Genomic DNA, 26,512 nt, shown 5'->3' on the forward strand with positions numbered 1-26,512 from the left:
AGGCAAATTGATCTCAGTTACAAATCTAGATTCCTCTTGCTTGACGAACAGGCGGCAAGAACAGACTAAAAATGCTAACTTGGAGTTCTGCCTCGACGCCTGAGGATTGAAACCAACCAGTTCGGCAACCTCTTCAGAGAAGATTAACGAATCTAGCTCTTTGATTTCATTGGCATACTTTATACTTGGCTTCCTTAAGAACTTGACTTGCAATTGACAATTAAATATGTCCACTGCAAGCTTTAGGCAACGGTACCAGAGTAGAACCTCTTACGGTTACTTTGGCTCGAATGCTACCTACCATTACCGATGCTCGCGTCATTGACCCTGATGAAGCAGACTGACGTGCTACTTTGGTCTCCAAAATCTACAGAAAAATCCAGTGTCTTACCTACAAAGCTGAGTGAGAGGTATTCACCTCGGCTTCATCGAGAGCCAAAACTGAGTTCAATCGAGCATCGACTGCTGAAGAAGGCGATTTCTCTCTTGCGCTTCGATTTTGTAGACTGAAACGGGAAGGGTACGCGCCTTTTGAGAATCATCTTACCTGAAGCCTTTTGACCATGGAACAGAGAAGGATGCCCGGTGGGACAACCACGCATGTAACTTCACCAAGCACTCTGTCTATATTAATACAACTCCAGTATTGATGCAATGATATTCATTTCGTCACATCCGTACCATCACTGTCGGATACCAACGGTCGTGATTGGTGGTCTAGACATCTTTGCGATGCTTTCCTTCGGTACTTTAAAATTGGACAGGATGCTTGCAATTCTCCTGTCAACTGACTTATACGCTGAAGAAGCGACTATGTCTTATTCTACTACCACAAGCTTGACTGGATAAGATCATCTGGAACGTCTCCTGTCAAGCTCATACTGCGCCGCGTCTTGCAATTCTAAACCCCTACCATTTGATCAGATCGTAATGTTGATCTCGCACGAACGCTTCCTGGCCCTGGCAGCAGTGGCAGCTTTGCAATTTCCTGCCTTGATTGCGGCCCAAGCCCTCAAGGAGCAAGTCTGGGCGGTTTTCGCATATACCCTTCACGGGGATAGCATCCCGAACGCTCTGCCTCGCCCGAGAGCGTTAACTCCGTTCGGAGCAAGTGAATTGTATGCCGCGGGGTCCGCATTTCGAGACCGATACGTTGCCATACATAGCAACGGGAGTGGCGTGGGAACAAGAATATCGAACCTGTCTCCGTACGCACTAGAAGCCGAGGAGGTCTCCGTTCTTTCACGGACCGATCAGCCAGCCGTGGCATCGGCCCAAGCCTTCTTTCAGGGCCTGTATCCGCCTCTCGGCCAGGTTTACGATGGGGAATTCTATGACCCTACTTTCGTGCTCGCTAATGGGTCTCTGTCTCGTGCTCCCCTGAACGGATACCAGTATCCTCAAGTGATCACGGTGGGCTTAGCAGATCCCCGATCGATCATTGTGGACGGCCAGTTTGAATGTACTCTACATGAAGTTGCCGACCTGGAGTACAAATTCAGCCCTGAGGTGCAAGAACTTACGCAAGAGTCGGAGACATTCTACAGCCGCTTGTACAACCAATCCTTGAGAGGAGTATATGATCTCTCCTCGGCCAATTATGCCAACGCCTTCTTCATATCGGAGTTCCTTGAATACGAGTTATTGCACAACAAAACATTGTTGTCCCATTTGAAGCGAGAGGATATCGAACGTGCGCGATGGTATGCAGACCGCTATATGTACGCAACGAACGGCAACGTATCCTCGTCGAAACTCAGTGTATCCAATGACATACGCACAATTGCAGGGAGAACCCTGGCGTCGCATGTTTTGGAAGCTTTTGACACCAACATTCAATACCGGGGAGCTAACAGCAAGATGAACCTTGTTTTTGGTGGCTCGGAACCCGCTGTGGCTCTTGCTTCGCTCATGCAGCTCGCGTCGTCGAGCCAGGAGAACTTCTACTCTCGTCCAGACCTCGGAGCGTCCCTCATCTTCGAATTGTTTAGCCTCGAAGCTGGAGCAGCTCCGACATACCCGGACCAGTCCCAGCTCTACGTGCGATTTCTCCTGCGTAACGGAACAGGCACCTCCGCCGAATTCCGGTCCTACCCATTTTTTGGGCATGGTCCAAGTAATGATGCGATCCCATACTCCGAGTTCCGCGCGCAGATGGAAAAGTTTGCTCTTGGTTCCACTCAGCAGTGGTGCCTCGAATGCGGATCGTCGGCTGTGTTCTGTTCCGGAGCGATGGGCAAGGCTAAGAAGACATCGACCTCCGGCAACAGGTTAAGTCCCGCTATTGCTGGCGTGATTGGAGCTGTGGTTACAATCGTCGCTCTAGCACTGGCTGCTATACTCATTTTCCTAGTGCGGGGGTTCCGTATGAAACGCATGCGCAGATCAAGTGCTGGAGGGTTCAAGGGTAATAGCAAGATGGCAAGCGATGCTGACCTTACTGCCAAAGATTCTACGCGTGAGGACGTTAAGCCAGCAGAGAGCCCAGATAGTGAGCCATTTAGGGCTGGAGGAGCAGTTGTCTGTGGTCATGAGCGGACTGGAAGCTGGGAAATGAGGCCGACTCCTGCTCAGAATCGGACGACTGCATCTCCTTTCGAAGTCGAACATGACGATACCTGGAATACTCACAGCGCCCTTAAGCCAGTCCAGGCTCGGGAACATGTTTGAAATAGATCGCTAGGCCCTTGTTGCGCCAGTTGAGCTGAGCTGTCCGCTGCACTCTCCATTCCTAATAAAATAGCCATGTGAGATCTACTATTCTAGATGATAATTTCCTACCTGGTGATAATACAACCCAAGTACTTCACATCAGTGATCTAAGTGTGCTCCTTCCCTTTCCAAAGCACTTGCTCACTGACCTGGCAAGGTCTATTGCACCTTCTAGATTCGTTCGATTATACATCCAGAGTGAGTTTCTTCGACACATAGCCCAACAAGGACATCACAACATCAAAGGAGAACTCTCTCCCATCTTGTCTTCCCATACTGCTTTGACACGTCTCATTTTGTTGATCTTTTTCTTTGGACGTCCCCTAAGTACAATTTGCCCAAGACGGAAAATGAGATATGACATCCCAACCTTGCTGGCAATGAGCCAGAATATGCACATAGACCTTGGTCGATTCAGTGCCCAGGCCCTAGGCTGTATGTGCCTCTACAGTCATCATTCGAGCACAATAAGCTCGGTAATGCTAACGGTTTAATGTCATCCAGATAACTTGTTCCGGCAACACAAATCAGACAGAAGTGTTTTATCTGAATGTCCAGTCAACGGGTCAAGGAATGTGTCAAATAGATCGCGTCAAAGTCAAGGAACCCACTCAACCTCGGGGCCTCGTTTACGCCACCCTAGTCGCCAACCGAGTGATCCTCCGCAAGGAGCTCTGGCTCAAGCTGATGTGGGATTCGCGAGATTTCTCAAGGAGCATGAGTCACCTAAACATCAACGTGTCACTGCTGGTGGTCGAATCGTTCCAATGGATTCTCAGCGCTCTGCACCTCAGAAGAAATTGTCCGCGATTTACCAAACCAAAGATGATCGAGGTACATTGTCTACTCCGACAACCGGGAAAGGCAAGTCCAAGGCCAAAGACAAGAGCCAACAGCCCGAGGATATTGACCCTCATGCTGGTGCCGACTCGTCATCTCCGCAACTCCAGGGAATACTGGCGACGCACGCGAGATTGTCAAGTATAAGTATGAATGACAAATCGGAGCCGCGGATCTCAGCTTCGACGTTGAATCCGACTGTAGCGCCGACTGCACTATGCTCTTCGATGATTTCGCAGCCCAGTGCGGCATTACCACTGATGAGCCAACAATACTTCCAATTTGAACCACAAATTCAGGAGCTTCATGCACCAGCGCCGCAGAATTATGCTATATATGGTCTTGCGGGGTATCCGTTCGTCTTCCCTCCTTCTTTGCAAGGGTCGAGCGCATCGAATGTCATTCCTTTCATGTCGTCCGCATCGCAGGTGCAGTCCTCCGGCCTGGTTACGCAATCCGATATAGCTCCATGCAGCAGTATGATCGGTGGTTACTCCACCATCAGCCAACCTTCGTCAATTCTGGACTCGTTTGTTCCGAACCATGCAGCGCAGGGATATCATCAAGTCGGCGGTCAAATGGCAGCCTTCTATCAGCCACTCTTTTCAATGGGCTCTTTCCTGGAATCCTCACTGCGCAAATCTTTGAGTCAGATCTCGATCGATTATGCAGCCCTGTCAACTCAGCTTACGAGTCTCGATAGATACATGGCTATGCATACTTGGGATATGGATCCCTGTGCAAAAAAGTCCTTGGTTGAACAGCGAAAGAGCTTGGTGCGAGAGTTAGATGTGGTGCGGTCGTACAAAGAACAATTGGAAGCAACCCTTGGGGTCTCAAACGAGCCTGGGAATCAGAAGGAAAAGGGGCTTGGTGTCGCAACCCAACCGAACAATTGTTTGTCTCAGAGCGTGAAGGCCAATCAATTCCATCTGGAAATGCCCCCTTCTGCTTCACAATATACGATACCTGGATTTTCTATGCTATCACCGGTCAGTGCGGTGCCATCAGTTCTCCCGGTCGATCAGCCTGTGGACCCGTATCTTCAGTGGCAGGCCGGTGAGAATGTCCGAAGTCTGGGCAATTATTCTGAATTTCAAAATTTATCCTCAGGATGGACTGCTTCGATGGCGTCTAGGCTATCTCAACGAGATCGGAAATCTAACTCGGGATCGGAGTTGGCCAGAGGCAATACACCAGCTAGAGATCTCGTTGGCGGTAGGGCGAGAGAAGATAAATTAGGCGTCAATGACGGCTACACGGCCTTTACGAAACCGTCATCCTCTGGACTTTGTGGTACAGAGCGTATAACTGGAGATGCCACACGAAAGGTTGATGCCATCAACGAACTTATTCAAGAACCGTCACGAGTCTCAATGCAGTCGACGTTGCTGGACAGCCATAGTTACAGTTTGAAAAAAGTAGAAGTCCAGTCCTACCTTCATAAGAAATCGTCCACAGAGTTGATCAAGGGCGCCGGGACTTATAGGCCAGTTGTACCACCGGTCAGAAGACTTTGGGCATCTGAAATGCCAATCCAACGAGCACCTATTCGGCGTGATGAGATGTCTTTCAAGACCGATGACGATGCTGATAGCAAGTCATCGTCGTCCTATACATCGACCACGGATTCATGGGCTACTGGTCGTAGCGAGGAGTACGCGTTTCTCTGTGCCTGCCACGCTTAGTTCAAGGTTATTATCGCTGACGAAACCAGCCAGCGTTCGGTAGGTGAGGACTCGTTCCACGGTCAACAGAGCGAGAACGATTTGGAAACGCATCAAGAGAGGTAAGGGCTCCTCTATATCAGTAGGGACAGTTGAGCTAAACCATGTGAACTCGTTGCCATAGTCGACGCTCTCCCAACCTCGCTGCCGCAATAAACAAGATGCACATTGCACAACTTTCGAATTCTAGTGCGTCACATTCAAAAAGTTCACAGTCGCATAGCACAAGCGCATATGGACCCCGCCCTTCTACTTCAGCGACTAATATGACTGATTTGAGTGAAGAAACGAGCTCTGTCAACGCAAAGCAGGCGAACCCCCAACTACTCACGCAGTACTTGAACAAGGATCACGGCCTGCTTGTTCAGAAAACTACGGCATTGGCAGTGTCTCAAAATGTGAATGCCCATGCGTTCCTCGCTGGTGTCGAAGGCATGCTGAACAGACCGTATCTGAGCGATATCAATCATGGTGACGACAAGATGCAGGCCCTGGCCCAGCACGCAAAGCTGGGAAAATTTGACAAGCATATGTGATGGGGTTTATGGCCCGTAGTATTTACCAGGAGAACAAGCGAGTACATCTGCGATCACCAAGTCGGCTGTTCTGGCCGGCCATAGCCTCCACAGGTGTTCGGAAGGTCAGACTCCAATTGAGTGGTCTTTGATCATAGTATAATCAGTTTCTGCATAGTTTAGGATGGCTTCTTGAGCAGGCTCATTGGATTAGCCCAAGAGGGTACCGGCTCTTGAAGCTAGTAACATCACTTCGCGACAGGACGTCTGGTGTACTTAGCACCATAGCTTCCAGGCAGGAGTTTAGCACTCTTTTATACATGATAGTTTGTTAGTTGATCGAGAGTTTCCTGCAAGCCCAAGTCGAAGCGAAAGCAAAGTTCTGCGTGATCAGTGAGTATCCTCAAGTTTTCAGGCAGTTCATTCATAATGCATCGTCAGTACGCATTCCGCTACTTGATTGCACATTCCAAGGTAGAATCACCGAGACTGCTCTGATGGAATGCGGTCTAGGATGTCCTGGTGCCCCCAAAAGGTTCTCCACTGTTTAGGACGAGAAACCGGGGCTCCTTGCATGGTAAGAAACGGCAGAAGATCCACCGAAGAGTATTGTGATTTGAGTCTCGACTTCTCCCTAGTACATCCCCCCCACATAACGACAGTGACACAGTGATACCTAAGTGTAGTCGGTCCTAGACTCGTAGGGACCGGTCTTTCGACACTTTCATCTCGAGATTGGCAACTTCGACAATAGATCGGTAGATATTTTCTTTTCCGTCCATACTATATTCCGTAAGAAAGAGTGAAGCAGAGACAAGATGTGGCCAATGTGACGAAGAGTGTGCCTGTCCATCTACGTGTCTTACCTCAGTCCAAATGGTCCACTGGAATGGAAAACTTAATCTTTTGCTGAATTGGGTTGAATCGGTGACCAAGAGGCGAACAGCATTGAGGAGTTTAATTGGGGTAGTGGCTGAGTGGCGGCAACATCCAGGAAGAAGATACATAGCCTGGTAGTGGATGTCTGGATGGTTGGATATGTCGAATGGATCGCTCAGATTTGGAGTTTGGATAATTCCACTGTCGCTTCCATAGTGGTCGCACCGACGCTTATTACGGAGTAGAGGCATCAGCTATCAGATGATTCTCTTCTATTATTCTTCCATCAAACTTCGATCAACCGGCTATCCATACGCCATAGTCAAGGTAGTCGGGTCGCTAACAAGTTCACCTTCTCCAACGCCTTTGACTAAGCCTGGAATCACTCCACGTCTCCACTTCCGTTTCCCTCTCTCTTGTTCTCTCTCTCCCTCTCCTACTCTCCTCATCCCTCAGCCCCCTTCTGTCCCATCCCATCCTCCTCGGTAGATTTGAGGAATCTCTCTGTTGTCTCTCGTTTGAAAAGTATTTCTATATATCATTTAGGGACATTTCGTCATCTCAGTCCCACCCATGCGAGTCGTCCCAGCAGCCTCTCTTGTTCCAGGGTGCACGTCCCTCTAAAGCGAGTTTTCTGGGCATCTTCAACCAAACAACAGCTCTGTACCGCCAACGTTGTCCCCGCGGTTTCCAGTCCGTTGCAGGCCGCCCTCGCCCTCCCACACGGCTCGCCCTTCGTCTATCCTCCTGTGCCGCATTTCATCTTCCTCGCTTACTCGGACAAATCCTTGGATCTCCTCGCTTTTTCGATAGTAAGGTACAGTAGACGTTCGGTGGTATCTTCAATCTCTCTATCCACCGGCATGACGCAGCTTTTCGCTTCTAGTCCGTCCGGTGTGACGAATGAGAAACGTGGAAACTTTCCCGGTCTATCCCTGGCTTCCAAAAAACACAATGAGTCGAGCCATCTCCCGACAAGGATAAAGAATTTCTTCCGTATCAATAGTTCTAGCAGCAATGTCACTCCTCATACAGGCAGCGATCGAGAACGAGACCGAGACGCCAGCCCCTCCACCGGCGCCAAGGCAGAGGCGAAGTCGACATTCAGACAATCCCGTTTCCTACCTACTATCGGTCGCAATCGCTCAACCACCGTCGCGAGTGAAGGCAATCCGCTCGATGAAGGTGTCTCTCCTACGGCTACTGCCAATCCATATTTCGTTCACCAAGGTCAGCCTTCCCTGCAGCATCGCAACGACGGTTCGTTCCCCTCTTCCCCTCCCGACACCCCTGAACTGCAGGTGGATGGTGTCTCTGCTGCTGAGCAGGCGACGACCGCCAACAGGGAGGAATTAGCGCGGAAGCTTCGCCGGGTTGCGTCCGCACCAAATGCACAAGGCCTTTTCACGCAAGGCCAATCCGATGCACGTCCTCAGACAGCGGAGATGGGTAAAGAACCTCTACTTGAACAATCGGGGGCCACTCAGTCTCAAGTTAGCCTGGTAGGAGGCTCTGGAGATAGTGACGTTAGTACACTTGCCGTACCCAAATTGGGCCCTAACAGCAAGATCCCGAGTCCCGGTCAAATTCGCAACTCGGCTGCCTTTCGCAGGACGTATAGTTCGAATTCGATTAAGGTCCGGAATGTGGAGGTTGGCCCTAGCAGTTTCGACAAGATCAAGTTGATTGGCAAGGGAGATGTAGGCAAGGTCTACCTTGTTCGTGAGAAGAAGACGAGTCGCTTGTACGCGATGAAAGGTAATGTTCCGCAATTCTGCCGTTCATGCGATGCCATCCGATTGTTTGCTTTGGACTTGCTGGGAAAACACATACTAATTGTACCTGAAATAGTTTTGAGTAAAAAGGAGATGATCAAGAGAAACAAGATCAAGCGGGCACTGGCCGAGCAGGAGATCCTTGCTACGAGCAACCATCCGTTCATTGTAACTCTGTACCACTCTTTTCAGTCTGAGGATTACCTCTACTTGTGTATGGAGTACTGCAGCGGCGGTGAATTCTTTCGAGGTGTGCAACCCAGTGCAATTGGAAGAGCGTATTACTGATCACATACTGCGCAGCACTTCAAACACGCCCAGGAAAGTGTATATCGGAGGATGCTGCCCGTTTCTATGCCGCAGAAGTCACTGCCGCTCTAGAATATCTCCATCTCATGGGATTCATCTATCGCGATCTAAAACCAGAAAGTGAGTTCTTTTCCAAAATTCAATGCGATATCAGTGGCCGCTCCTTGCTAATGACGGTATCTTGGTAGACATTCTTCTTCACCAGTCCGGCCACATCATGCTGTCAGACTTTGATCTGTCCAAACAATCTGGACCGGGCGGGGCCCCTACTATGATTCCTGCGCGCAGCGGCAACTCTGCCACGTCATTACCCACCATTGACACCAAGTCATGTATTGCTGACTTTCGAACAAACTCGTTTGTTGGCACCGAGGAGTACATTGCCCCGGAGGTCATCAAGGGTTGCGGACATACCAGCGCGGTCGATTGGTGGACTCTAGGCATCTTGATCTATGAGATGCTTTACGGGACCACGCCCTTCAAAGGCAAGAATAGGAATGCAACGTTTGGAAACATCCTAAGGGACGAAGTGCAATTCCCTGAGCATGCTGGGGTGCAGCAGATCTCGAAGTACGTCTGCCGTCGAGTCTTGCTCTTATTAGTCCGCACTGACATTTTCATCCGCAGTTTATGCAAGTCCCTGATTCGCAAGTTGCTGATCAAGGACGAAACCAAGCGTCTTGGCGCTCGAGCTGGGGCATCGGATGTCAAGACTCATCCTTTCTTCCGACAGACGCAATGGGCGCTCATCCGCCATATGAAACCGCCCATGATTCCACACCAGAGTCGCGGAACGGACACGGCGAATTTCCGTAATGTCAAGGAGAGCGCAAGTGTCGATATTGGCGGGACCTCGAAGCCCAAGGGCGTCCCTCTAGAATCTGGTCTTGCCACTCCCAACGGGGAGGTGGCTGATCCCTTCGAGGAGTTCAATAGTGTTACGCTTCATCATGATGGAGACTTTTAGCTGGTTGATCTATGAGCTCGCAACGACATCTCTACGCTTTTTTTTTGCGCCTCCTGCGACAAAACAAGACCGCCTAGCGGCGCTTTCAGACCTCTGACGTGCGGTTACTTTCATGATCATGACGGCATGAAGATTTGTGTTCGAACGTTGATATTGTGTTGCACGTATTACTTGGAGTTTGGCGTGTTTAGAACTATTCCACTGGCTTTATTCTTACATTCTGCTTTGGCAAGGGCGATTGTGGACTTTCTTTCGGTTTTCCAGGACAGTGCGAGTCCTGTCTTCGGATATTCTATGCTTTGTGGGCGATTTTCGGCTTTGTCATATTCTTTTCGATTCCACGACGCGAGAGTTCCATCTTCTCTTTCCTTTACTGTCACTATTGCAGAAGACGGCGTTTTTCATTTCCGGTTATATTAGCGGACCTGTTCTGATCCATCCCGTCATTGGAGGTCAGCATCGAGTGTACTAATTACTCGGGCGTGGATTATTTGACTATCTTGCGTTCATGTATCTGCTCTTCCTGCAAAAACGAGGGTTGTGACTATCCATAGGAGGAGCTGGACTGGCCTCACAACATGGAGTACCCAAGCGGTCACTGAATGGATTCTAGCATTTATTGATTCCAGAAGATTAACAGCAATAGAAGTCTGGGTAGATCCTGTGATCCATATTTGTGATCTTAAATATATTACGCAGTAAATACATGATGTGGTTTCGTTCACCTATACTAGTTAATAGAAATCCTGCGGGGACCCAAAGACCCAAACAAACAATCCTACCCAAGTCAAACAAACAGCAGCAGACCACCACTTCTCGAGCACTCAATCCTAAGTCTCGACATCAGGCAGGTCCGAAAACCAGAACATCCAGAATCCCAATATCAGCTCTCTTTATCCGCTAGGAACAGAACCACCACACCCTCGCAAGTTGACATGTTCTCCTTCGACGATGACCCCGCCTCCGCCGCCAGCCGCAACTGCTCATCCTCCTCCCCAATAACAACCGAAAACCCTCTCTTGCGCGCGTCAAACCCCCTCGTCTCGGATCTCGAGCAGGAAGTCCTGGATGAGTATACCCGGCTCCTGGGGAATGTGAACAAGGTACGCAGGCCTTCCGTCTACGCTTACGCCTCGTCCCCAATGCACGAATGGCCACTAGCTAGCTAGCTACGTGCTACAAGTCTGGACGCGTAATACTAACAATGATGGGGGGGAAAAGTTATCAGATAAACTGGCCGGGCTAGCGGGGGATCCGACCTCGTTGACCCTTGATGGATTGAGGCTGCTGGAGCGCAAGACTGCGACGGTGTGTACGCTGCTCAAGGCGAGTGTGTATAGTATTGTGTTGCAGCAGCAGATGATCAATGAGAGTGAGGAACAGCAGCATCAGGAGCAACAACAGCAACAGCAGTACGAGGACGGGCAAGATGAGCGGCTCCAGGGGCAAGGGATGGGGTATGAGGGGGATGTCAGTTTTACGGGAAGGTATACATGACTGACCAAATAGGATGTGCATGGACATGGGCTTGGGTTTGCATGGGGTGCATGGACTGCATTTGTTTACCCTGTATTTTGATTTTTCCCTGGGTGCGTTATGGCGGATATGTTCGTTTCATAGATTGGGTGGGTTGAGGACGGAGTTTAGTTTCATGGATAGACTAGTTTTGATACTATGGCAGTGGCTTGGTACAAGTACATGGTAAGAAGACATGGAGAGTAAAGGAAGTCCAAAACAATTATATACACCGCCGTAACGCAGCAAGCATTGAGTGAGAATGCCGCTCAAATTGTGTCCATAATCATACAGCCGACTCTATGCATGATAAAGACCCGTCAAAATGTCCCTCTGTGTCACAAACCAGTAGAAAGACAGCAGTCAAGGGTGAAGATAGTGGTGCATCAAATGATATTGCAGGAGATAGATTAGGCTCTTCCCGAGTAGTAGACTTTGCGCACATCGACCAACTTCTTGCCCCGGGCCCGAGCGATGTCTTCCGGGTTGCGCTGGCTCATCAGAGCCTCGTAGGCGGCTTTGACTGTGTTCATGGGATTCCTTGAGCGGGTCACACGAGCCGCAAGGTCATGGATGCCACATGCACGGCACATTTCAAAGATCAGATGCTGGCAACGGAGACCGAATCCTAGTACGGCAAATGTCAGCTACTGTCTGCTAATGATACAGAAAGGTAAAAGTCTTACCTGGAGGGCGGGTCATCAATTTCAACTCAACAGCTCCCACCTTGCCCTCGACATCCCCGAAGATGGTCCGGTCCTCGTAACGAAGAATGGGCTGCATGTTTCTAATAGCTCTGTATCTGGACTGCGTCTGAGCATCGGCCGGTTCTTCTGATTTGGCTTCGCCAATTCCGAGCAAACCGTTACCATTACCAGCAATCGACAAGCAGTACTGACGACGGACCTTACCCAAGCGGGTCTGGTTGACAACCGCGTGGGAAACGAGCGTCTTTGTCCTCAGATCCTGAATCTCCTTCTGTGAATATCCGGTAGTCAAAAGGAGCTGCTTCAATGCATCTGTAACCTCCTCTGACTCTCTGGCCCTCGGGTCTGTCTCCTTGAAGAAATTGATCTCCTTCCGCTCCCCACTGATGGACTCTCCAGGAGCAAGCAAATCGGGAACCAAAGCACTGTGGGGATTCAACTCGTTCTCCTCCTTGCCATGGGTCATACGGACAGTCTCCGCAAACCGTACCCAGTCGGCCGCGGTCGGATCTCTGGGAAGTTCTGCAAGGAAACGGCCAAAATCCTCTGCAAAGTCGCTCTCGCTTTTCAGTTCGGCATTGTAATCGGTATTGGTCACGGGCGCCCGGACGTGCTTGTCTACCCCAGGTTCGATGGTCGAGAAATCATCCAGATAGTGAAGTTTCATCGGGTCCCGACGAATGGCAAACTGTTCGGCCAGATCCTTGGGATCGATTGCCGCCTCACCGGCTTCAATCGCGGCCATCTGCTCGGGTGTATACTCCTCCTGCAGCCGTGCTTTCTCTTCCTCTGTGTAGGGCTTGAAATCCTCCGGTTTAAGTGACCGGGAGATCTCCTCCAAGGTCTTCAAATTATCGGCCTTGACATTGGGAAATTTCGGCTTCCGGTTGGCGAGCTGCGCTGGGGAAGGATGGAATTGACGGCGAGGCACGCGAGGGACCGCGGAGGCAGGCCGAGAGAAGCTGCAAAACAGACATCTAACTGGTCGGGCGACACTCATTGTGACGGAATGCAGCTCCCCAGCAAGGAACGAGGGGATGTCGCGGAATTGGCGCTATAGATGGGCCGCGTGATGGAGTAAGTGAGAGATGGCAGAAGGGAACAATCGACGGGATGGTGAAATTCTCAGCGGAGAGCCTCCAGCCAATCCGCGTCCGCCCTTTCCGCAACACTTCATTTCCTCCACCATTTTTTGTGGTACCTCTCCATCCCAGTGTACAATCTTACAGCTCTTGACGGATTACCTCGGTTTCTGTTCACGAGTTCTGACTTAATGTTCGCTGTGAGATCAGTTTTCTCACTGTCTTTTAAGAGCTGCCTTTTTACTACGCATCCTCGTCGTCTTGCGCATTCCCAGAAAGCTTTCTTCGCTCATATCTTGCCGCATCGCAATGCGCCATCGCCCATAAAAGCCATGCAGAGTCCTAGCAGAAAACCTCAGACAGACGCGAAGCGGCGCAAGAAGGGCAGAGCCGATCGCACGAAGAATTCGGGATTTGATGAAGTCCTTCAGACCGACATTGATAACCTTCTTCGGAGGCATAAGCCTGAGGCAGAAAACGATGCTTCCACTCCATCACCTGCATTACCCGAGCTCTTCACGGAGATCGAAGTGACAGTGTCAGATATATCTTCCACTGGAGATGGCCTCGCACTCTCGGAAAACAAGGATCATGTCTACGTCGTCCCCTTCACTGTCCCAGGCGACAAGGTGCTTGTCAAGGTTGTCCGGCATCATGAGCCGTTATCCCACAGTGTGACAGACTTTATCAAGGTGCTTGAGCCAGGGCCGCAGCGCAACGATGCCGCGATCGGGTGCGGGTACTTTGGCAAGTGCTCCGGATGTCAGCTGCAGATGATGTCTTACGAAGACCAACTGGCGCACAAGAAGCGTATTGTTGAAAAAGCTTATGCCAACTTCTCGGGGCTCATTCCAGAGCTGATTCCTGCCGTTGAGGACACCTTCCCTTCGCCTTTGCAATACGGATACCGGACCAAGTTGACACCACACTTTACAGCTCCCGGGGGCCACAGCGCAGCCAAAAGAAGGAAGTCCGGTGAGGTTCCAACCGAAGTCCCCCCAATCGGATTCACATATAAGAACCGGCGCATGGATATGGACATTGAGGATTGTCCGCTGGGGACAGACATTGTTCGGCGAGGCCTCAGGAGCGAGAGAAAGAGGGTAGCCGAGAACCTCCACAAATATACTAAGAAGGGTGCAACGCTTCTGATGCGCGAGTCTACCAGGCGCATCCCGAAGGACTCAGCCGAGGCAGAGGCCGGCGCCGTACAGAAAGAGGGCGATAACCCACCAGAATCAGAGTCCGGCGATGTCATTCGCATAGAGCGCGATAACTACATCGAAGAGAAGCGATGCGTGACCGACAACAATGCTACCTCGGTCGAATACATCGACGACTACATCTTCACCAACAAAGCTGGCGCTTTCTTCCAGAACAACAACTCCATCCTCTCTGGTTTCACAGAGTACATCCGTCAACACGCGTTCCCCAAAGGCAACGAACAAGATCCCAAGCCGATCAAGTACCTCCTCGACGCCTACTCCGGCTCCGGTCTCTTTACCATCACCCTATCTCCTCTCTTCAAATCAAGCCTCGGTGTGGATGTAGCGGCCGACTCGATCGCGTCCGCCCGCGAGAACGCCCGCGCCAACAACCTCCCCAATACCGGATTTGCCGCCGCAGACGCCGCAACCCTCTTCAAGAACGTCCCATATCCGCCCGAACAAACTCTACTCGTCATCGACCCACCGCGTAAAGGATGCAGCGATGATTTCCTCCGTCAACTGCTGACCTATGGTCCCCGGCGGGTTGTATATGTCAGCTGCAACGTGCATACTCAGGCGCGCGATGTGGCGGTCATGGTTCAGGGGGACATGAACTCGAGATATGAGATTGAGAGTATTCGAGGATTCGACTTCTTCCCGCAGACGGGACATGTGGAGGGAGTCGCGATATTAAATAAGGTGCCGGTCACTTCATCCTAGCATCTTCTGTACCATTTAAAAGTAAATTAAATGTCAGCGAAGCTTTACACATCCATGCTCACGGTTTAGGCGGCGTTAAGGTGCGAAACTAAAAGATCAAGCGGGTTTCGAGTGACATTGGCCCTATTTGCATATATGTACATTGTGGTGGTTGTTTACATTGCCATTCGGCTGTCAGACTTCAGTGCACGCAGCGTCCTTGTCGGCCCTCAACGTCCTGAATCTGTAAAGGCAGCTCGAGTCAAGGAGAATGATCTAAATTTTCGTGAAAGACGAATAACTATAGACATGGACCGACACAGGGCTAGCAGACACAAGTTTCAAGTAATTAAAATCCGTTGTTGATTTACCTTAGGTGCTTCCGGGACCACCCAGGAGGGCAAATCGGCGGACAATGCTGGGACCAATCTCATCATACTCTGCCTTGGTGTGGCAGTAGCTCCGGAACTCAGGAGTCTGTCCCAGCAGACTACCACCAAACCAAGGGCCGTGTCTCTGTCTCTTGTGTGTCACAACAGCCACGTCCAAACCACCGCTCTTAGCACCACCGCTGCGAGCTTCCGAGGCGCGAATACGCGCATCTACCAGGTGTCGGATGTCGCGCTGTAAACGACGGCCAAAGTCCTTGTACAAGGTCGATCCACCGGACAGGACGATATTCTTGTAGAGACCTCTCCGGACATCGATGGGCGAGGACTGAATAACGCCGTCAACGACTTGCGGCAAGGGAGTCAGGAAGTCAGAAGAGTAAATTTCAGGGTTGAAGAAGATCTCGGGGGCAAGGAAGCGTTCGTAGCCGACGTCAATTGTCACGCTCCGGCCATTAGGGGAGGTCACGGTATGCTTGAGGAACCGATCGGGCTCGCGGTCATAGCGGGCAAACTCCTTGACGATGTCAGGGCACACATAACAGTACTCCTCCTTGACCCGCTCTGCCGTCTTTAAGCTGCTATCCGGCTCGCCTCGGTCGCGCAGTAAGCTCTGTACGAAGTAGGTAATGTCTCGTCCAGCGATTGGGATACTCTTGATGGATGACCCGATGACGTAGCCTTCCGCAACAGGAATGACATGGGTCACACCATCACCAGAGTCAATGACCGTTCCAGTAAGGGATCGATCGGTCACTTTAGAGGACGTCCATGAAGCAGCGAGGGCAAGCACCGCTTGAACGGCAATGTAAAGACCAGCACAGTTGAACGACTCGAACATGATCTCTGCGGTGTTTTCGCGGTTCTCGGGGGGATTCAGGGGCTGAAACGAAGCAAATATCAGTATGATTTCGTTAAGGTCACAACGATATAATGGAGTCCATCAGGTCTCATGAGCATACCGGTTCAGTAAGCAGGAAGTAGTGATCTTCAGGCTCGACGCGCAGGTACTTAAAGATCGAATTGGACCAGATACGTTCCATAGCATCCCAGTTCTCGATCTGACCGTGGCGAATCGGGTAGTTGATGCCGTAGCCAGGTCCATTGGCAGCCGCCAGAGCTTCATCACCGATGAAAAAATCCAAATCTTCAGTTCCACGCTTTGCTGACAAGTTCGAGCTTGACCCAGAGCCTGCCCCCAGAAATGATGGCTTATTCGCAACAGGTGGTCGGCCACTCCCAGAACTGCCCGCGCTTCCCGCGCCTACCTTGCTGGCAATAGCAGTAGGGAAGACGAACGAAGGTGAATCGTTGCCGGCGAAACCTAAGATTGTGTCAGCCTAATGCTTGGTGAATGCCGGGCAGTCAGGAGTCGGATTGACACTCACCAAGTTTGGAGTAACCGGTACCGCTGAGCACCAGAAGATACCAACATTAGCCAAAATACAAAAAGAATATAGTAGTTACATCAACATACTTGTCCATGACAACGGCCGGAGTCTGGGACGCCATGACGGATTGAAATGTCCCCTATTGACAGGCCACGATAGGACGAAGCGGGACTGCTGAAGTCGGGCCGAAGCCTGATATATCAGAAATTGAAGAAGAGATCGATTGAGCAGTTAGTTGAGTAAAGGGGGAGACCTGTAGGAAGCACCGAGGAATAACAGTGGTGGAGGAAGATGAGGATGAGGGGGAGGTGAAGGCGGGCAGTAACAGTACTACTAGGTAGGTGCCTCGTGTATGGAGCAAACCAACTATGGAGATCCAAATACGTAGTTGCCAAGCCATGTCATGTGCTCTCCCCAAATCTCATAGTTGCCGGGCTATCTGTTATTGCACTGAAGATGTAGCAATACTCCGTACCCAGTGTTTATTAACTGTGGATAAAATCAATGATGATAGTACAGAGCATTGTATATCAGTGTAATCAGGCATCAAGGCGGTGACAGAAGACACGTGAGGTTCCTGCTGCTGTCTCAGAAGATATGCTTCTTCCGAAAAGGGAAGGCACTCTAGCTTCTCTCCAGCTTTAATCGATGGATTTTGTACGTCGTCCACCCCGGTTCGCTGCTTGTTCCCTCATGAATCTCCTATTCATTCCTATTCTCTCTCCATATCTATTCTTTCAACTTCTGGCTTTGGAATCTGCTCCTCATGTGTCCTCATACCAGTGTCCACTCGTTTGTCATAGCCTTATCCCATCAGTTTCCCTCATCTTTGATATACCTCACTCCTACTCATTCCTCTGATCGCAAGAAACCTCTTTTTGTATTATTGCTTTCTCTCTTTTGGGTTAAACCTTTCCCTCATCCTCATAACAAGAAAGGAAAACGGAAGGGAACCGAAGTGGTGGAAGTCCTGCTCTACTACTTTGCTCGTTAGCTTGCTCTTGCTCGGTGCCCAGTGTTCAGTGCTCTGCGTTGAGATGTTAGCGACTCGACTGCGGTGAATATCAATCGCGCTACCACTTCCTGTCTGTTTTTGTTTGGGTCACAACTCGCGTCTGCACTGCTGTCTTCTGACCTCAACATCTATCCACTGTCACAACAGCTGGTTCTAGCTGGCCGCAGATATTGGATACTCCCCTCTTCTATCCTCAATTGAAGTCTCTCATCTTCAATATGAGTCAACCACAGAGAGGTGGAGGTATCTCTGCCATCTTCGTCCATGTAGGGGCGGGATATCACGGCCATGGAAACGAGAGAGCCCACCTTCAGGTATGCGAAAAGTAAGTCTTCCAGCCACCTGCGAATCCATGATCTACGTCGTTCACGTATCAGCTTTTGGTCTGACTGCCAGTAGCGCTTGTAAAGCCGCAATGGGCATTTTAAAAAGCGGTGGATCAGCTCTGGATGCTGTTGAGATGGCCATCATTGTAATGGAGGATGACGAGATTACAAATGCTGGCTATGGAAGCAACCTGACGATTGAAGGAGCTGTCGAATGTGATGCTACTATTGTCGACCACCATGGCAGGAGCGGCGCAGCTGGAGCCGTCTCGCGTAAGTTTCTCTTCTTCTCAGCTTCACAATAGCCTTTGGATTGTCCGCCTATCCCAATTAAGGCCCTATTACTAATGTCTTTTGCTCACTTCAGAGGTGAAAAACCCGATATCTCTAGCGCGAATGCTACTTGAAACCTCTGCAAAGCCTTTAACTTGCCACAGAGTGCCTCCAAGCTTCCTCGTTGGTGAGGGTGCAACGGACTTTGCTTATGAGCAAGGATTGGTCATACTGCCTCCTGACGGGCTCATATCGCGCTTTTCGAAAGAGAGATGGCACCGCTGGCTGCAGGATCTCGAGGCTGCTGAACTAGTCGAAAGAAAACGGGATCCTTCACGTTTCCGCATGGAAGAAGATAGAGCATCCTTCCTTCGTCGGCCAATGCTGAATCGTAATCCAGCCCGCCTCATTGACAATACGCGTTTACGCCCACATCTACCCAGCTCTCCCTTCACCGGAGTCGACTTGCTGAACCCCCTTCCTCGTCTCCAGGCTCTTGGAAGCAGACAAACCATAGCTCCTGCACCACCAGCTATGCCTTCGAACCAAGGACACGGCATGGGTCCTGCAATTGGACAACCTATGGCTGTGGCAGGTGGACAAAGTATGGCTTCTGCACCTGAGCAAGGTATGGCTGCCTCGGCCAACACCCATGCAGATGGTGCGACTTTCCGCGCGTGCCCTACAAAAGCACCTTGTGCACCTGACACTTCGACGACTGCTCACCCGGGCGCTGCAGACGAGGATGAAGATATGATCAGCGATACAGTCGGGGCCATAGCTGTAGACTGTTATGGCAATATTGCGGCAGGTTCTTCGTCTGGCGGGATTGGCGCGAAGCATCGCGGTCGAATTGGGCCTGCTGCGCTGGTGGGCATCGGCACCTATGTGATTCCTGTGGATCCCAGCGATCCCGAACAAGTATCAGTCGCTTCAGTTACATCGGGCACAGGCGAGCACATTGCTACAACTATGGCTGCGCAGACGTCAGCTGCAAGACTCTATTACTGTCAAAAGAAGTGTAAGGACGGTACTTTCGAAAGTGTATCCGAAGACGAAGCTATGAATGCAATCATAGCCACTGAGTTCATGGGTGAGTTATTGTATTCCATATTCCTTACGACCATTGATAGAGAATAAACCGTTTACAATTTGCGCAGAGCATCCAGGCGTGAAAGCAAGCCCTTGTGGAGGCGCTATCGGAATCTTGACTGTCAAGAAGTCGAAGGATGGGATTTTCTTCTACTTTGGTCATAATTCTGATTCTTTTGTAAGTACTCTGTATGGGTTTGGTCTTCTGGAGAACCTGTACACTGAACTCGCATTATCTTCTAGGCTCTCGCTTCCATGAGTAGTGAGGATAGGAAACCGCTGTCTGTGATGTCTCGCAACCAGGGAAATTCGACTATTGCTCAAGGTGGCCGCGCCTATCGGGCCAGAAGATAAGGTATATGATTGACGGCTCTCATGACCGGCAGCCAGGTTCGCGCTGCTGAATCGAATGCATGACTGACCTGCGCTTCGTAGCCCCGAGAATGGATCAGAGCATCACTGGCGTAAGACTATCTTTTACAGAAATGAGTCCCCTTGATGCTGCACTCGAATGCCGACTGCAAAAATTGCCCCTCTAGTTCGCCGGATCAAATGTGTGAAATTACACTCCAAGTCTTGTCGGAAAACCAGAAACAAGTGAGTTGGCCGTCTAGGATTGTCACACGGTTGCCTTTGGACCTCTAACTTCTCGCATAGCCGTTCGAAGAGTCGCTATTTGCATATCACACCTATGAGGGGGACTCTTACTGCCGTTAGAATGCTCCCTCTGCAATTTTCTTTGCGCTGGTGTTCTTTCAGGTTGTAATATGGCCAACTTTGGTGAATTGGAGTCTTCATTGGCGATCCGCGCAATTCCTGGCATGTGCCCAAGACTGGAATCTCCTCTCTGTACCACTTTCATGGCCGACAGACCTTTGAAATAGGCAGCATAATGCAAAGCAAGAGCTTCGAGCAAATAGCCCAACATATGCAGTCTAGAGAACTGACCTTACCTGGTAGTAAATGGTCGCACTTCGAATGTTGGAGGTTTTCAAGGGCCCGGTGTAGGTGTAGGTGTAGGTGTGGGAGTTGCCGTCGCAGATGCACCATTGGTGCGAGCCTTCTTCTTCTTCTTCTTCCGAGCGACAACCGCCGGCTTGGCACCGTAGTCACCCATCTCGAGATGGGTACCACAAGTAAGGCAGTCGCCGTTTTCAGGAGGTTCGCAGAAGATACTCAGGCAGATTGAGCAGACAAAGCCGATATCGACGACACGGCGATGGCAGAAGCAAGCGGCACGGAAGTCGACGTCGACGCGCGTTGGTATGACCAAGTGTCTCCGAGAGCGTTGGTCAGGAAGGAATGCCATCATCAAGTACTGTAGTAGGCCCCGAGGCTCGGAGAGCGACATGTAAACTCCCTTGGTGGCATCGGACGCCTGCTGCAGGAACACCGCATCGCCGCTCAGCTTGCACACATCGATGGGGATATGGAGCCGCTGGCAGGCAAAGATACAGTTCATGATCGGGATGTACTGATGTGCCGAATCCGTCGAACCGCTCACGGAGATGATCAGAATTCGCGACTGCAGACCCTCGGCCCCAGTATCCGCCCCGGCCCTACCAGCCCCGGAGCTGCCAGCTTCAACCGCCCCCGGTGGTCCAGCAGCGGTTCCTCCATGCGCGTCCGCCCACGCAATCGATCGCCGGTTGATATGGCTGAGAGCCAGTGTCAGCGCCCCCGCCATCATCGTCGAGGTGGTGGCCGCGACGTCCGCGCCGCTGGTCGAGTCCATGAGTTCTCGCAGGTTGCGGGTGACTTGTTCCTCGACGATCCGGAAGGGGCGGTACTTGTTCACCTGGGCCGCAGCAAATCCTGCTCCTGCTCCGGCGCCGGACCCGTTCATGGCAACATCGCCGTCTTCATCCCTCCCTGTCTTGCTGGTGCTCTTTCCATTGTCCTCTTTGGTCTCGCACGGGTACAGCCATGTCGCCTTTTGGCTGTGCGATGCGACGACCGCGACTTCGTTGGCGTAGTTGCAGGCCAAATGGGCGTTGACGAAGACAAGGATGTTGGCTATGGCGGTGGAGAGCGGGAGGGAGTCTTCCAGGAGGGCCCAAGCATGGGGGTTTGTGTCGAGGACGATGGTCAGCAGGGAGGGGGCGGGGTCTTTACATTCGAGTCAGTCGTTCAAGTAAAGTAGATATTTCCATCTCTTGCGGCGATCTTACCGCTGGCACTTGTTTCGTAGTGCTCCGTCGCATCTACGGCGTTCATTTTTCTGCGTCGAGTCGGGAGGTAGGTTGAGGGAGGTAACGATGTAAGGGCGTTGAGGAAGGTCCGTTCGAATGATAACTGGGTCAATCACTGCATGGTGAGGGTAGACAAGGTCGGATAGTGGCTGGTTGGCCAGTCCTTGAGCTCAGGTCGAACCAACTGATGCTTGTCTTCCGTCCCAAAGACCGAAGGTGGACACCGCTAGAAAGGGAATAGGTCCTGTCTAGTTCGTATGCCGCAGCGGGAGATCCAGGGTGCAGAATATTGTCAGTTTTTTTATGGTGACCTGCTGGTGATGAGAATTAGATGAATGAAAAGGGCCAGTCACGTGGAATCAACCAGTTCGATGTTACTCTACCACCTTCATCCTGTCACAAAGTGGTGTAGACAGGTTGATTTTTGAGCCAAGAAAGAAAGATACTCCATTTTGAGGTGGGAATCCGTAGTTGACCTTCACATTTCTGAATGTTCAGGATTCTACTATTATCATTAAGTTCTCTCTCACACCCCCATTCTGCAACAGGTTCTACCACGGTCTAGAGACTGACATCATCAAAAACACGAAATGCAAGATACACACTTTCCATCACCTAGCGACTCTTCAAGTGACAGTAGGCGGTTGACGCTTTGTAGAGGCACACATGGAAATGCGAAATCGACCATTCAGATATGTACAGATGTAGACAAGATTATCGCAGATGATGGAAGTAAGTGTAGCCCGGATTACTTTGCCCTGACACCAAGGCAAAAGTCGCACGTGATGATTGCAATGTTTGAACAAACATTAAAGGCTCACTGTGAATTGAGTACAGCCTGCTGTTTCACATGGAGGTGGTCATCCTTCTGTTCGGTTTGTTCAAGAACAGGTATCTGGATAGACTCCTTCAGTGCCTCACGATTGGGTTCAGCCAGCGGGCTTGGCTGCGCAGATGGGGCCGGAGTGTCGCTTTTAGCTTGATGTTCCGTGAGGCCCTTACGAATGGCGAGAACGGAGTCGACGATCACAGCATCGATTCCCTCGGCGACTTGGAGCTATTCGGAGTTTTAGCACAGATCGAGAAGCCGCGCGTGGGTAGCATTGAAACCTTACCTTGACGTTTGCTGGCTCATTATTCAGCGTTCCGTAAGATACGCAAACAAGACCAGACTCCTTCACGACGCGAACCAGACGCGGACACAGTACCAGTGGCTCAGCCTGGGACACGACGCCCAGCAAGCTCCAGCGAGAAGCAAACCGAATAGCTTCCTGCAGACTGCTGGCTCGGATGTCGCTCACTGGAGACGCGCCAGAGTCGGTCAAGAAGAGCACAGGGATGGAAGGCTGCTTGAAAGCGATCAATAGACAGATATCGGGGTTGAAGCTGGAAAAAATCATGTTGCGCCCCTGGCCGTGATCGTACGCCATCTTGAGAACCGTATCCACGAAGGAATTCAGCTCGACGGCGTAAGTATCCATCTCCTCCTCCTCGCTCTCGAAGAGCATGGGGTATTCTGGCGATCTTGGTCAGATCGTCTCGTAACTGTTCTTCAGGGGGTTACAAAAACTCACTGAGTTCAATATTGAATCCAACCGACTTCGGCAGCTTCTTGAACAGCTCCTCCAACGTTGCAAATGGAGCTTGGATGTGATTGCCACGGGTGTTGCCTTTGAACCCCTTCTTCTTGAAATCCCGCGTGTGTTTGATTCGCTCATTCAGCTCTGCAGCGTCATATTCGAAGTCGCCAACGGACATTGATCGGGGACGGAAGCTGGGACTGCCCATCTTCTTTCCGGTAGCGTCAGGCGACTGATATGGTGAGGTGGACCGGCGGGACACGCCGCTCTCACCAAGCTGAAGGAATTGCTCAAGTGTCAGAGTATGAACGGGGGCATCAATACCCGTTTCGCTGACAAGAAAATCATGATAAATGACAGGGACATGGTCTTTCGTGAGCTGGACATCAAACTCGACGTAGGAAGCTCCCAAATTGGCAGCCGCTATGAACGACGGTAAAGTGTTTTCTCCTAACTGTAAGGATCTGCGACTGGCCAAATTCTTTCCTAAACCGCGGTGTCCGATGACCATGGTCGAGCTCATGCTCTTGTAATATGTCCTGTTGCCAGTTATTGACATATTTGGATGCTTAAAAGGCGTAATAATAAGGAAGTTGAATGTCACGGAGCCAATGACTTCCAAGGTATTGGCAGCCATGATGGGAACTGTGGAGTCTCCTTTGAGATTGATACGGTGTGACCCAATTGTCGGCTTGACGCTTGAAAGCAGAGCAACGCCGCGTCCTACAATCTGATCCTTTGAGCCAGCATATGTGGGGATAAGATCAAACAGAAGCCTGACCTTGCTTGGGTCTGCGGCATGGAAGACGATTGGTTCGGTAGAAATGTTATCTTGAACCGGAAGATCAATAATCTCGGGCTCTCCTTCAGCTCCATTGGCGGATACGACGATGGACAGGGCCGTATCCAATTGAGTAGAATGAGCGTTAACCATAGGAATACGGTCAAGATTCACTGCTTCCATGTGCTTTCGCATGTCCATGGTGCCCAAGCTGACCAGAATCATGGCCTTGTCGGTGAGATACCGATGTCCAAAAGTCTTGATAGGTTCAGTGCTCCGCGGCGTAGGACTCCCGCGGGGGCTAACATTAGATCGTCTCTCGGTAAGGGAAGATTGTGAAGGCGGGGATGATTGGACAGGAGCCACTGAAGGAACGGGAATCGCAGGCTCAGCTTCCGTTACATCCGGTTCGGGCGTCACTTGTGCCAGACGCCTCGCAATATCAAGATGACCTCTCAATGCGGCATGTTCCTTGGCACTCCAGCCCGACGAGTCGAGTCTCTCAAGGTTGGCGCCAGCTTCAATGAGCAGGTCCACAACGCTTAGGGACCCATCGACACACGCAACGAAGAGCGGCGTCCACGAATAAGTATTTTCAGCAAGCTCAGTGTCCGCCTTCTGATCGTCAGTGCCCTCAAGTAGTATCTTTGCGCACGCATCGTGACCAAACCGAGCGGCCACATGCAACGCAGTTTCGCCCTGCTCATCCTGGTAGTTGATGTCAACACCAGCATCCACAAGGAGTTGCACTATATCGACGAAATTTGCCTTGGTGGCTAATGCCAAGACTGCGCTGGATTTTGACACGTGCTTCCGTATGGAGGCTTTCTCCTCGGAAGCACCCTGCCAGTTCTCTGCCTCCAATAGCGTCCGCGTCGTCAGCGGGTGACCACCAACAACACTCAAGTGCAAGGGAGCCCAGCCATCGTTATCCTGCCACTGCGGCGCATCAATGCCTTCACGAACATCAAACATATCCCAAGCTTGCAGATGTTCAATGATGACCTCGCATACCACTTTAAACCCATACTGTGCACCATAATGCAGAGGGGTGCGTCCAGAAAGGTCTTTGGCTAGCAATGCGCCGCGCTGATGGGGCTGGAGTTCGTCCAGAATAAATTGCAAAAGTGAAACTGAAGGATCGTCTCTGCCCAGAATCTGGGGATGATTCGCCTCTTTTACCACTGGTCGCGGTGGCTGCATGGTCGGAAGAGCAGCGGGGGTGATGTAATGAGAGGTTTCCAGAGAAAAATCAAGCACCATCGAGGCGGACGACTCTGAGTCAGTAGACGACTGCGCCCGTCCGATAGAAATGACCAGACGATGAATACAGTTGCGCTTATTAATGTCGTCCTCCTCGTCGAGCGAGTCAATTCGGCCAAGAAGGACTGAAATGCATGCTTTGGAACGATAGTAAATGGACCGCTGAAGAAGACTTTTTAAGACCTTGGGATAGACGGCTTCTCCGATATCATCCGCAGCTTTCTTCAGCGTCTCCATTAGTTCCAGGAGAACATGTGTGTCATCCTTGCGCAATGCCTCGTCCACTTCAGCCAGCACGCTTGGGGGCAGATTGAGATTGGGACGCGAAGGTCCTTTCTTCAAGGAAAGCGAGGATCTCGTGGAGCTTGCATCGTCGATGGCCTTCTGGTCTCCAAGCACGGAGAGCCAATCGTTGATTGTCTTCAATGACTCAGTGACTCCTGCGTTCGAGGCGAAAGGCAACGGATCCACTTTAGTCTCCAGGTACGTCTGTTGTGCTTGGACGCCGACCTTCTTATCAAGCTTCTTGGTAATTTTGACAAATCCACGACGGTTCACTTCGCCGAACCACTGCAACTTGCGCAGTTGACCACGCAGTTCGAGCAATGCCGCCAGGAGATCCTCCACATCTTCTGAATCAAGCTCATGCCCTTTATGCAGCGAATGGCCGTATCGCTCTTCCAGCAACTTCAACCGACGGGAAAAGTCCGCAAATTTTTTCTTGTAGAAGTAATCAACATCCTCGAGATTTCGATCGAGGGAGTAGAAGAATTCTGGAAGACATCTTCACCTTAGCAGGTCGTTTCGCCATGGGGCGTATGGCAAGGAGACAGAAACCCACCCGCAAGATCCGCTTCACAGCCAGCTTTCACCTCCTCTGCCGCGGACTTGATCAGTTTCTTCAAGGCCTTGTACCTGATGTACGAAGTGCTCCATTCGGGCACGACATTTCGAGGTAAGTTACGCCCAAACTTCATGTTGAAAGGCTGCAATCGTAACCTCTAAGTAAGCCAAAAGCGTGCTTCGTCTGCTCGGAGCAATTGAGGATTCTCTCGACCGCGCGCAGGAGCCGATTTATTAGTTCAGGAGGATAAGAAATAAAAAAAAAGGAGTGTGAGGAAGGATAGCGAGCAATCGGAACCTTCAAATAAACGAGCAAAGAGAAGTAAGGAAAAGGGTATTGGAAGGTCTCGACAATAGCTCCATCTGTCAGTTTGTGGGAAGGACTATGCGTTATGTATGAATGCTGTCTTAAAGAAGTGGAAGATGGAAGAC

General features: G+C 50.9%; 11 protein-coding genes across 11 annotated transcripts; 6 read left to right on the plus strand and 5 right to left on the minus strand.

Annotated features, from left to right (window-relative positions):
* Positions 1-309: 309 nt before the first annotated feature.
* Positions 310-551, plus strand: AFUA_5G11480 (uncharacterized protein; the record flags this gene model as incomplete). Its single annotated transcript, XM_748408.1, has 2 exons — positions 310-410; positions 506-551. 2 exons carry the CDS (start codon positions 310-312, stop codon positions 549-551), a joined length of 147 nt encoding a protein of 48 aa, XP_753501.1.
* Positions 552-930: 379 nt separating this feature from the next.
* AFUA_5G11500 (uncharacterized protein) lies at positions 931-2,778 on the plus strand (the record flags this gene model as incomplete). Its single annotated transcript, XM_748407.2, has 1 exon — positions 931-2,778. One exon carries the CDS (start codon positions 931-933, stop codon positions 2,668-2,670), a length of 1,740 nt encoding a protein of 579 aa, XP_753500.1. The 3' UTR covers positions 2,671-2,778.
* A 701-nt stretch (positions 2,779-3,479) lies between these two features.
* Positions 3,480-5,815, plus strand: AFUA_5G11510 (uncharacterized protein; the record flags this gene model as incomplete). Its single annotated transcript, XM_748406.1, has 2 exons — positions 3,480-5,209; positions 5,404-5,815. 2 exons carry the CDS (start codon positions 3,480-3,482, stop codon positions 5,813-5,815), a joined length of 2,142 nt encoding a protein of 713 aa, XP_753499.1.
* Positions 5,816-6,934: 1,119 nt separating this feature from the next.
* AFUA_5G11520 (putative serine/threonine protein kinase (Nrc-2)) lies at positions 6,935-9,724 on the plus strand (the record flags this gene model as incomplete). The annotated part of the gene is made up of 5 exons (XM_748405.1): positions 6,935-7,158; positions 7,281-8,431; positions 8,525-8,698; positions 8,752-8,877; positions 8,946-9,724. 5 exons carry the CDS (start codon positions 6,935-6,937, stop codon positions 9,722-9,724), a joined length of 2,454 nt encoding a protein of 817 aa, XP_753498.1.
* Positions 9,725-10,607: 883 nt separating this feature from the next.
* On the minus strand, positions 10,608-11,248 carry AFUA_5G11530 (uncharacterized protein; the record flags this gene model as incomplete). Its single annotated transcript, XM_748404.1, has 2 exons — positions 10,608-10,837; positions 10,984-11,248. The coding sequence occupies 2 exons, from the start codon at positions 11,246-11,248 to the stop codon at positions 10,608-10,610; spliced, it is 495 nt and encodes a 164-aa protein (XP_753497.1).
* A 401-nt stretch (positions 11,249-11,649) lies between these two features.
* Positions 11,650-12,946, minus strand: AFUA_5G11540 (mitochondrial 37S ribosomal protein uS5m; the record flags this gene model as incomplete). Its single annotated transcript, XM_748403.1, has 2 exons — positions 11,650-11,867; positions 11,926-12,946. 2 exons carry the CDS (start codon positions 12,944-12,946, stop codon positions 11,650-11,652), a joined length of 1,239 nt encoding a protein of 412 aa, XP_753496.1.
* A 155-nt stretch (positions 12,947-13,101) lies between these two features.
* AFUA_5G11550 (tRNA (uracil(54)-C(5))-methyltransferase) lies at positions 13,102-15,010 on the plus strand. The gene has a single exon (XM_748402.2). The coding sequence runs from the start codon at positions 13,220-13,222 to the stop codon at positions 14,954-14,956; it is 1,737 nt and encodes a 578-aa protein (XP_753495.1). The 5' UTR covers positions 13,102-13,219; the 3' UTR covers positions 14,957-15,010.
* A 48-nt stretch (positions 15,011-15,058) lies between these two features.
* Positions 15,059-17,052, minus strand: AFUA_5G11560 (actin-related protein 3). The gene is made up of 4 exons (XM_748401.2): positions 16,802-17,052; positions 16,713-16,735; positions 16,287-16,648; positions 15,059-16,207 (listed from the first exon to the last, which is right to left on the minus strand). Exons 1-4 carry the CDS (start codon positions 16,834-16,836, stop codon positions 15,308-15,310), a joined length of 1,320 nt encoding a protein of 439 aa, XP_753494.1. The 5' UTR covers positions 16,837-17,052; the 3' UTR covers positions 15,059-15,307.
* Positions 17,053-17,189: 137 nt separating this feature from the next.
* AFUA_5G11570 (threonine aspartase 1) lies at positions 17,190-20,018 on the plus strand. Its single transcript, XM_077804847.1, has 5 exons — positions 17,190-18,055; positions 18,130-18,329; positions 18,424-19,422; positions 19,490-19,599; positions 19,665-20,018. The coding sequence occupies exons 1-5, from the start codon at positions 17,949-17,951 to the stop codon at positions 19,773-19,775; spliced, it is 1,527 nt and encodes a 508-aa protein (XP_077660983.1). The 5' UTR covers positions 17,190-17,948; the 3' UTR covers positions 19,776-20,018.
* A 394-nt stretch (positions 20,019-20,412) lies between these two features.
* On the minus strand, positions 20,413-21,638 carry AFUA_5G11580 (TFIIH/NER complex subunit TFB4; the record flags this gene model as incomplete). Its single annotated transcript, XM_748399.1, has 2 exons — positions 20,413-21,530; positions 21,593-21,638. 2 exons carry the CDS (start codon positions 21,636-21,638, stop codon positions 20,413-20,415), a joined length of 1,164 nt encoding a protein of 387 aa, XP_753492.1.
* A 792-nt stretch (positions 21,639-22,430) lies between these two features.
* AFUA_5G11590 (glycerophosphocholine phosphodiesterase) lies at positions 22,431-26,214 on the minus strand (the record flags this gene model as incomplete). Its single annotated transcript, XM_748398.1, has 4 exons — positions 22,431-22,670; positions 22,729-23,129; positions 23,188-26,010; positions 26,079-26,214. 4 exons carry the CDS (start codon positions 26,212-26,214, stop codon positions 22,431-22,433), a joined length of 3,600 nt encoding a protein of 1,199 aa, XP_753491.1.
* Between the last annotated feature and the right edge of the window lie 298 nt (positions 26,215-26,512).

This window comes from Aspergillus fumigatus, chromosome 5, assembly GCF_000002655.1.
Source record: "Aspergillus fumigatus Af293 chromosome 5, whole genome shotgun sequence".
Classification (NCBI taxonomy): domain Eukaryota; kingdom Fungi; phylum Ascomycota; class Eurotiomycetes; order Eurotiales; family Aspergillaceae; genus Aspergillus; species Aspergillus fumigatus.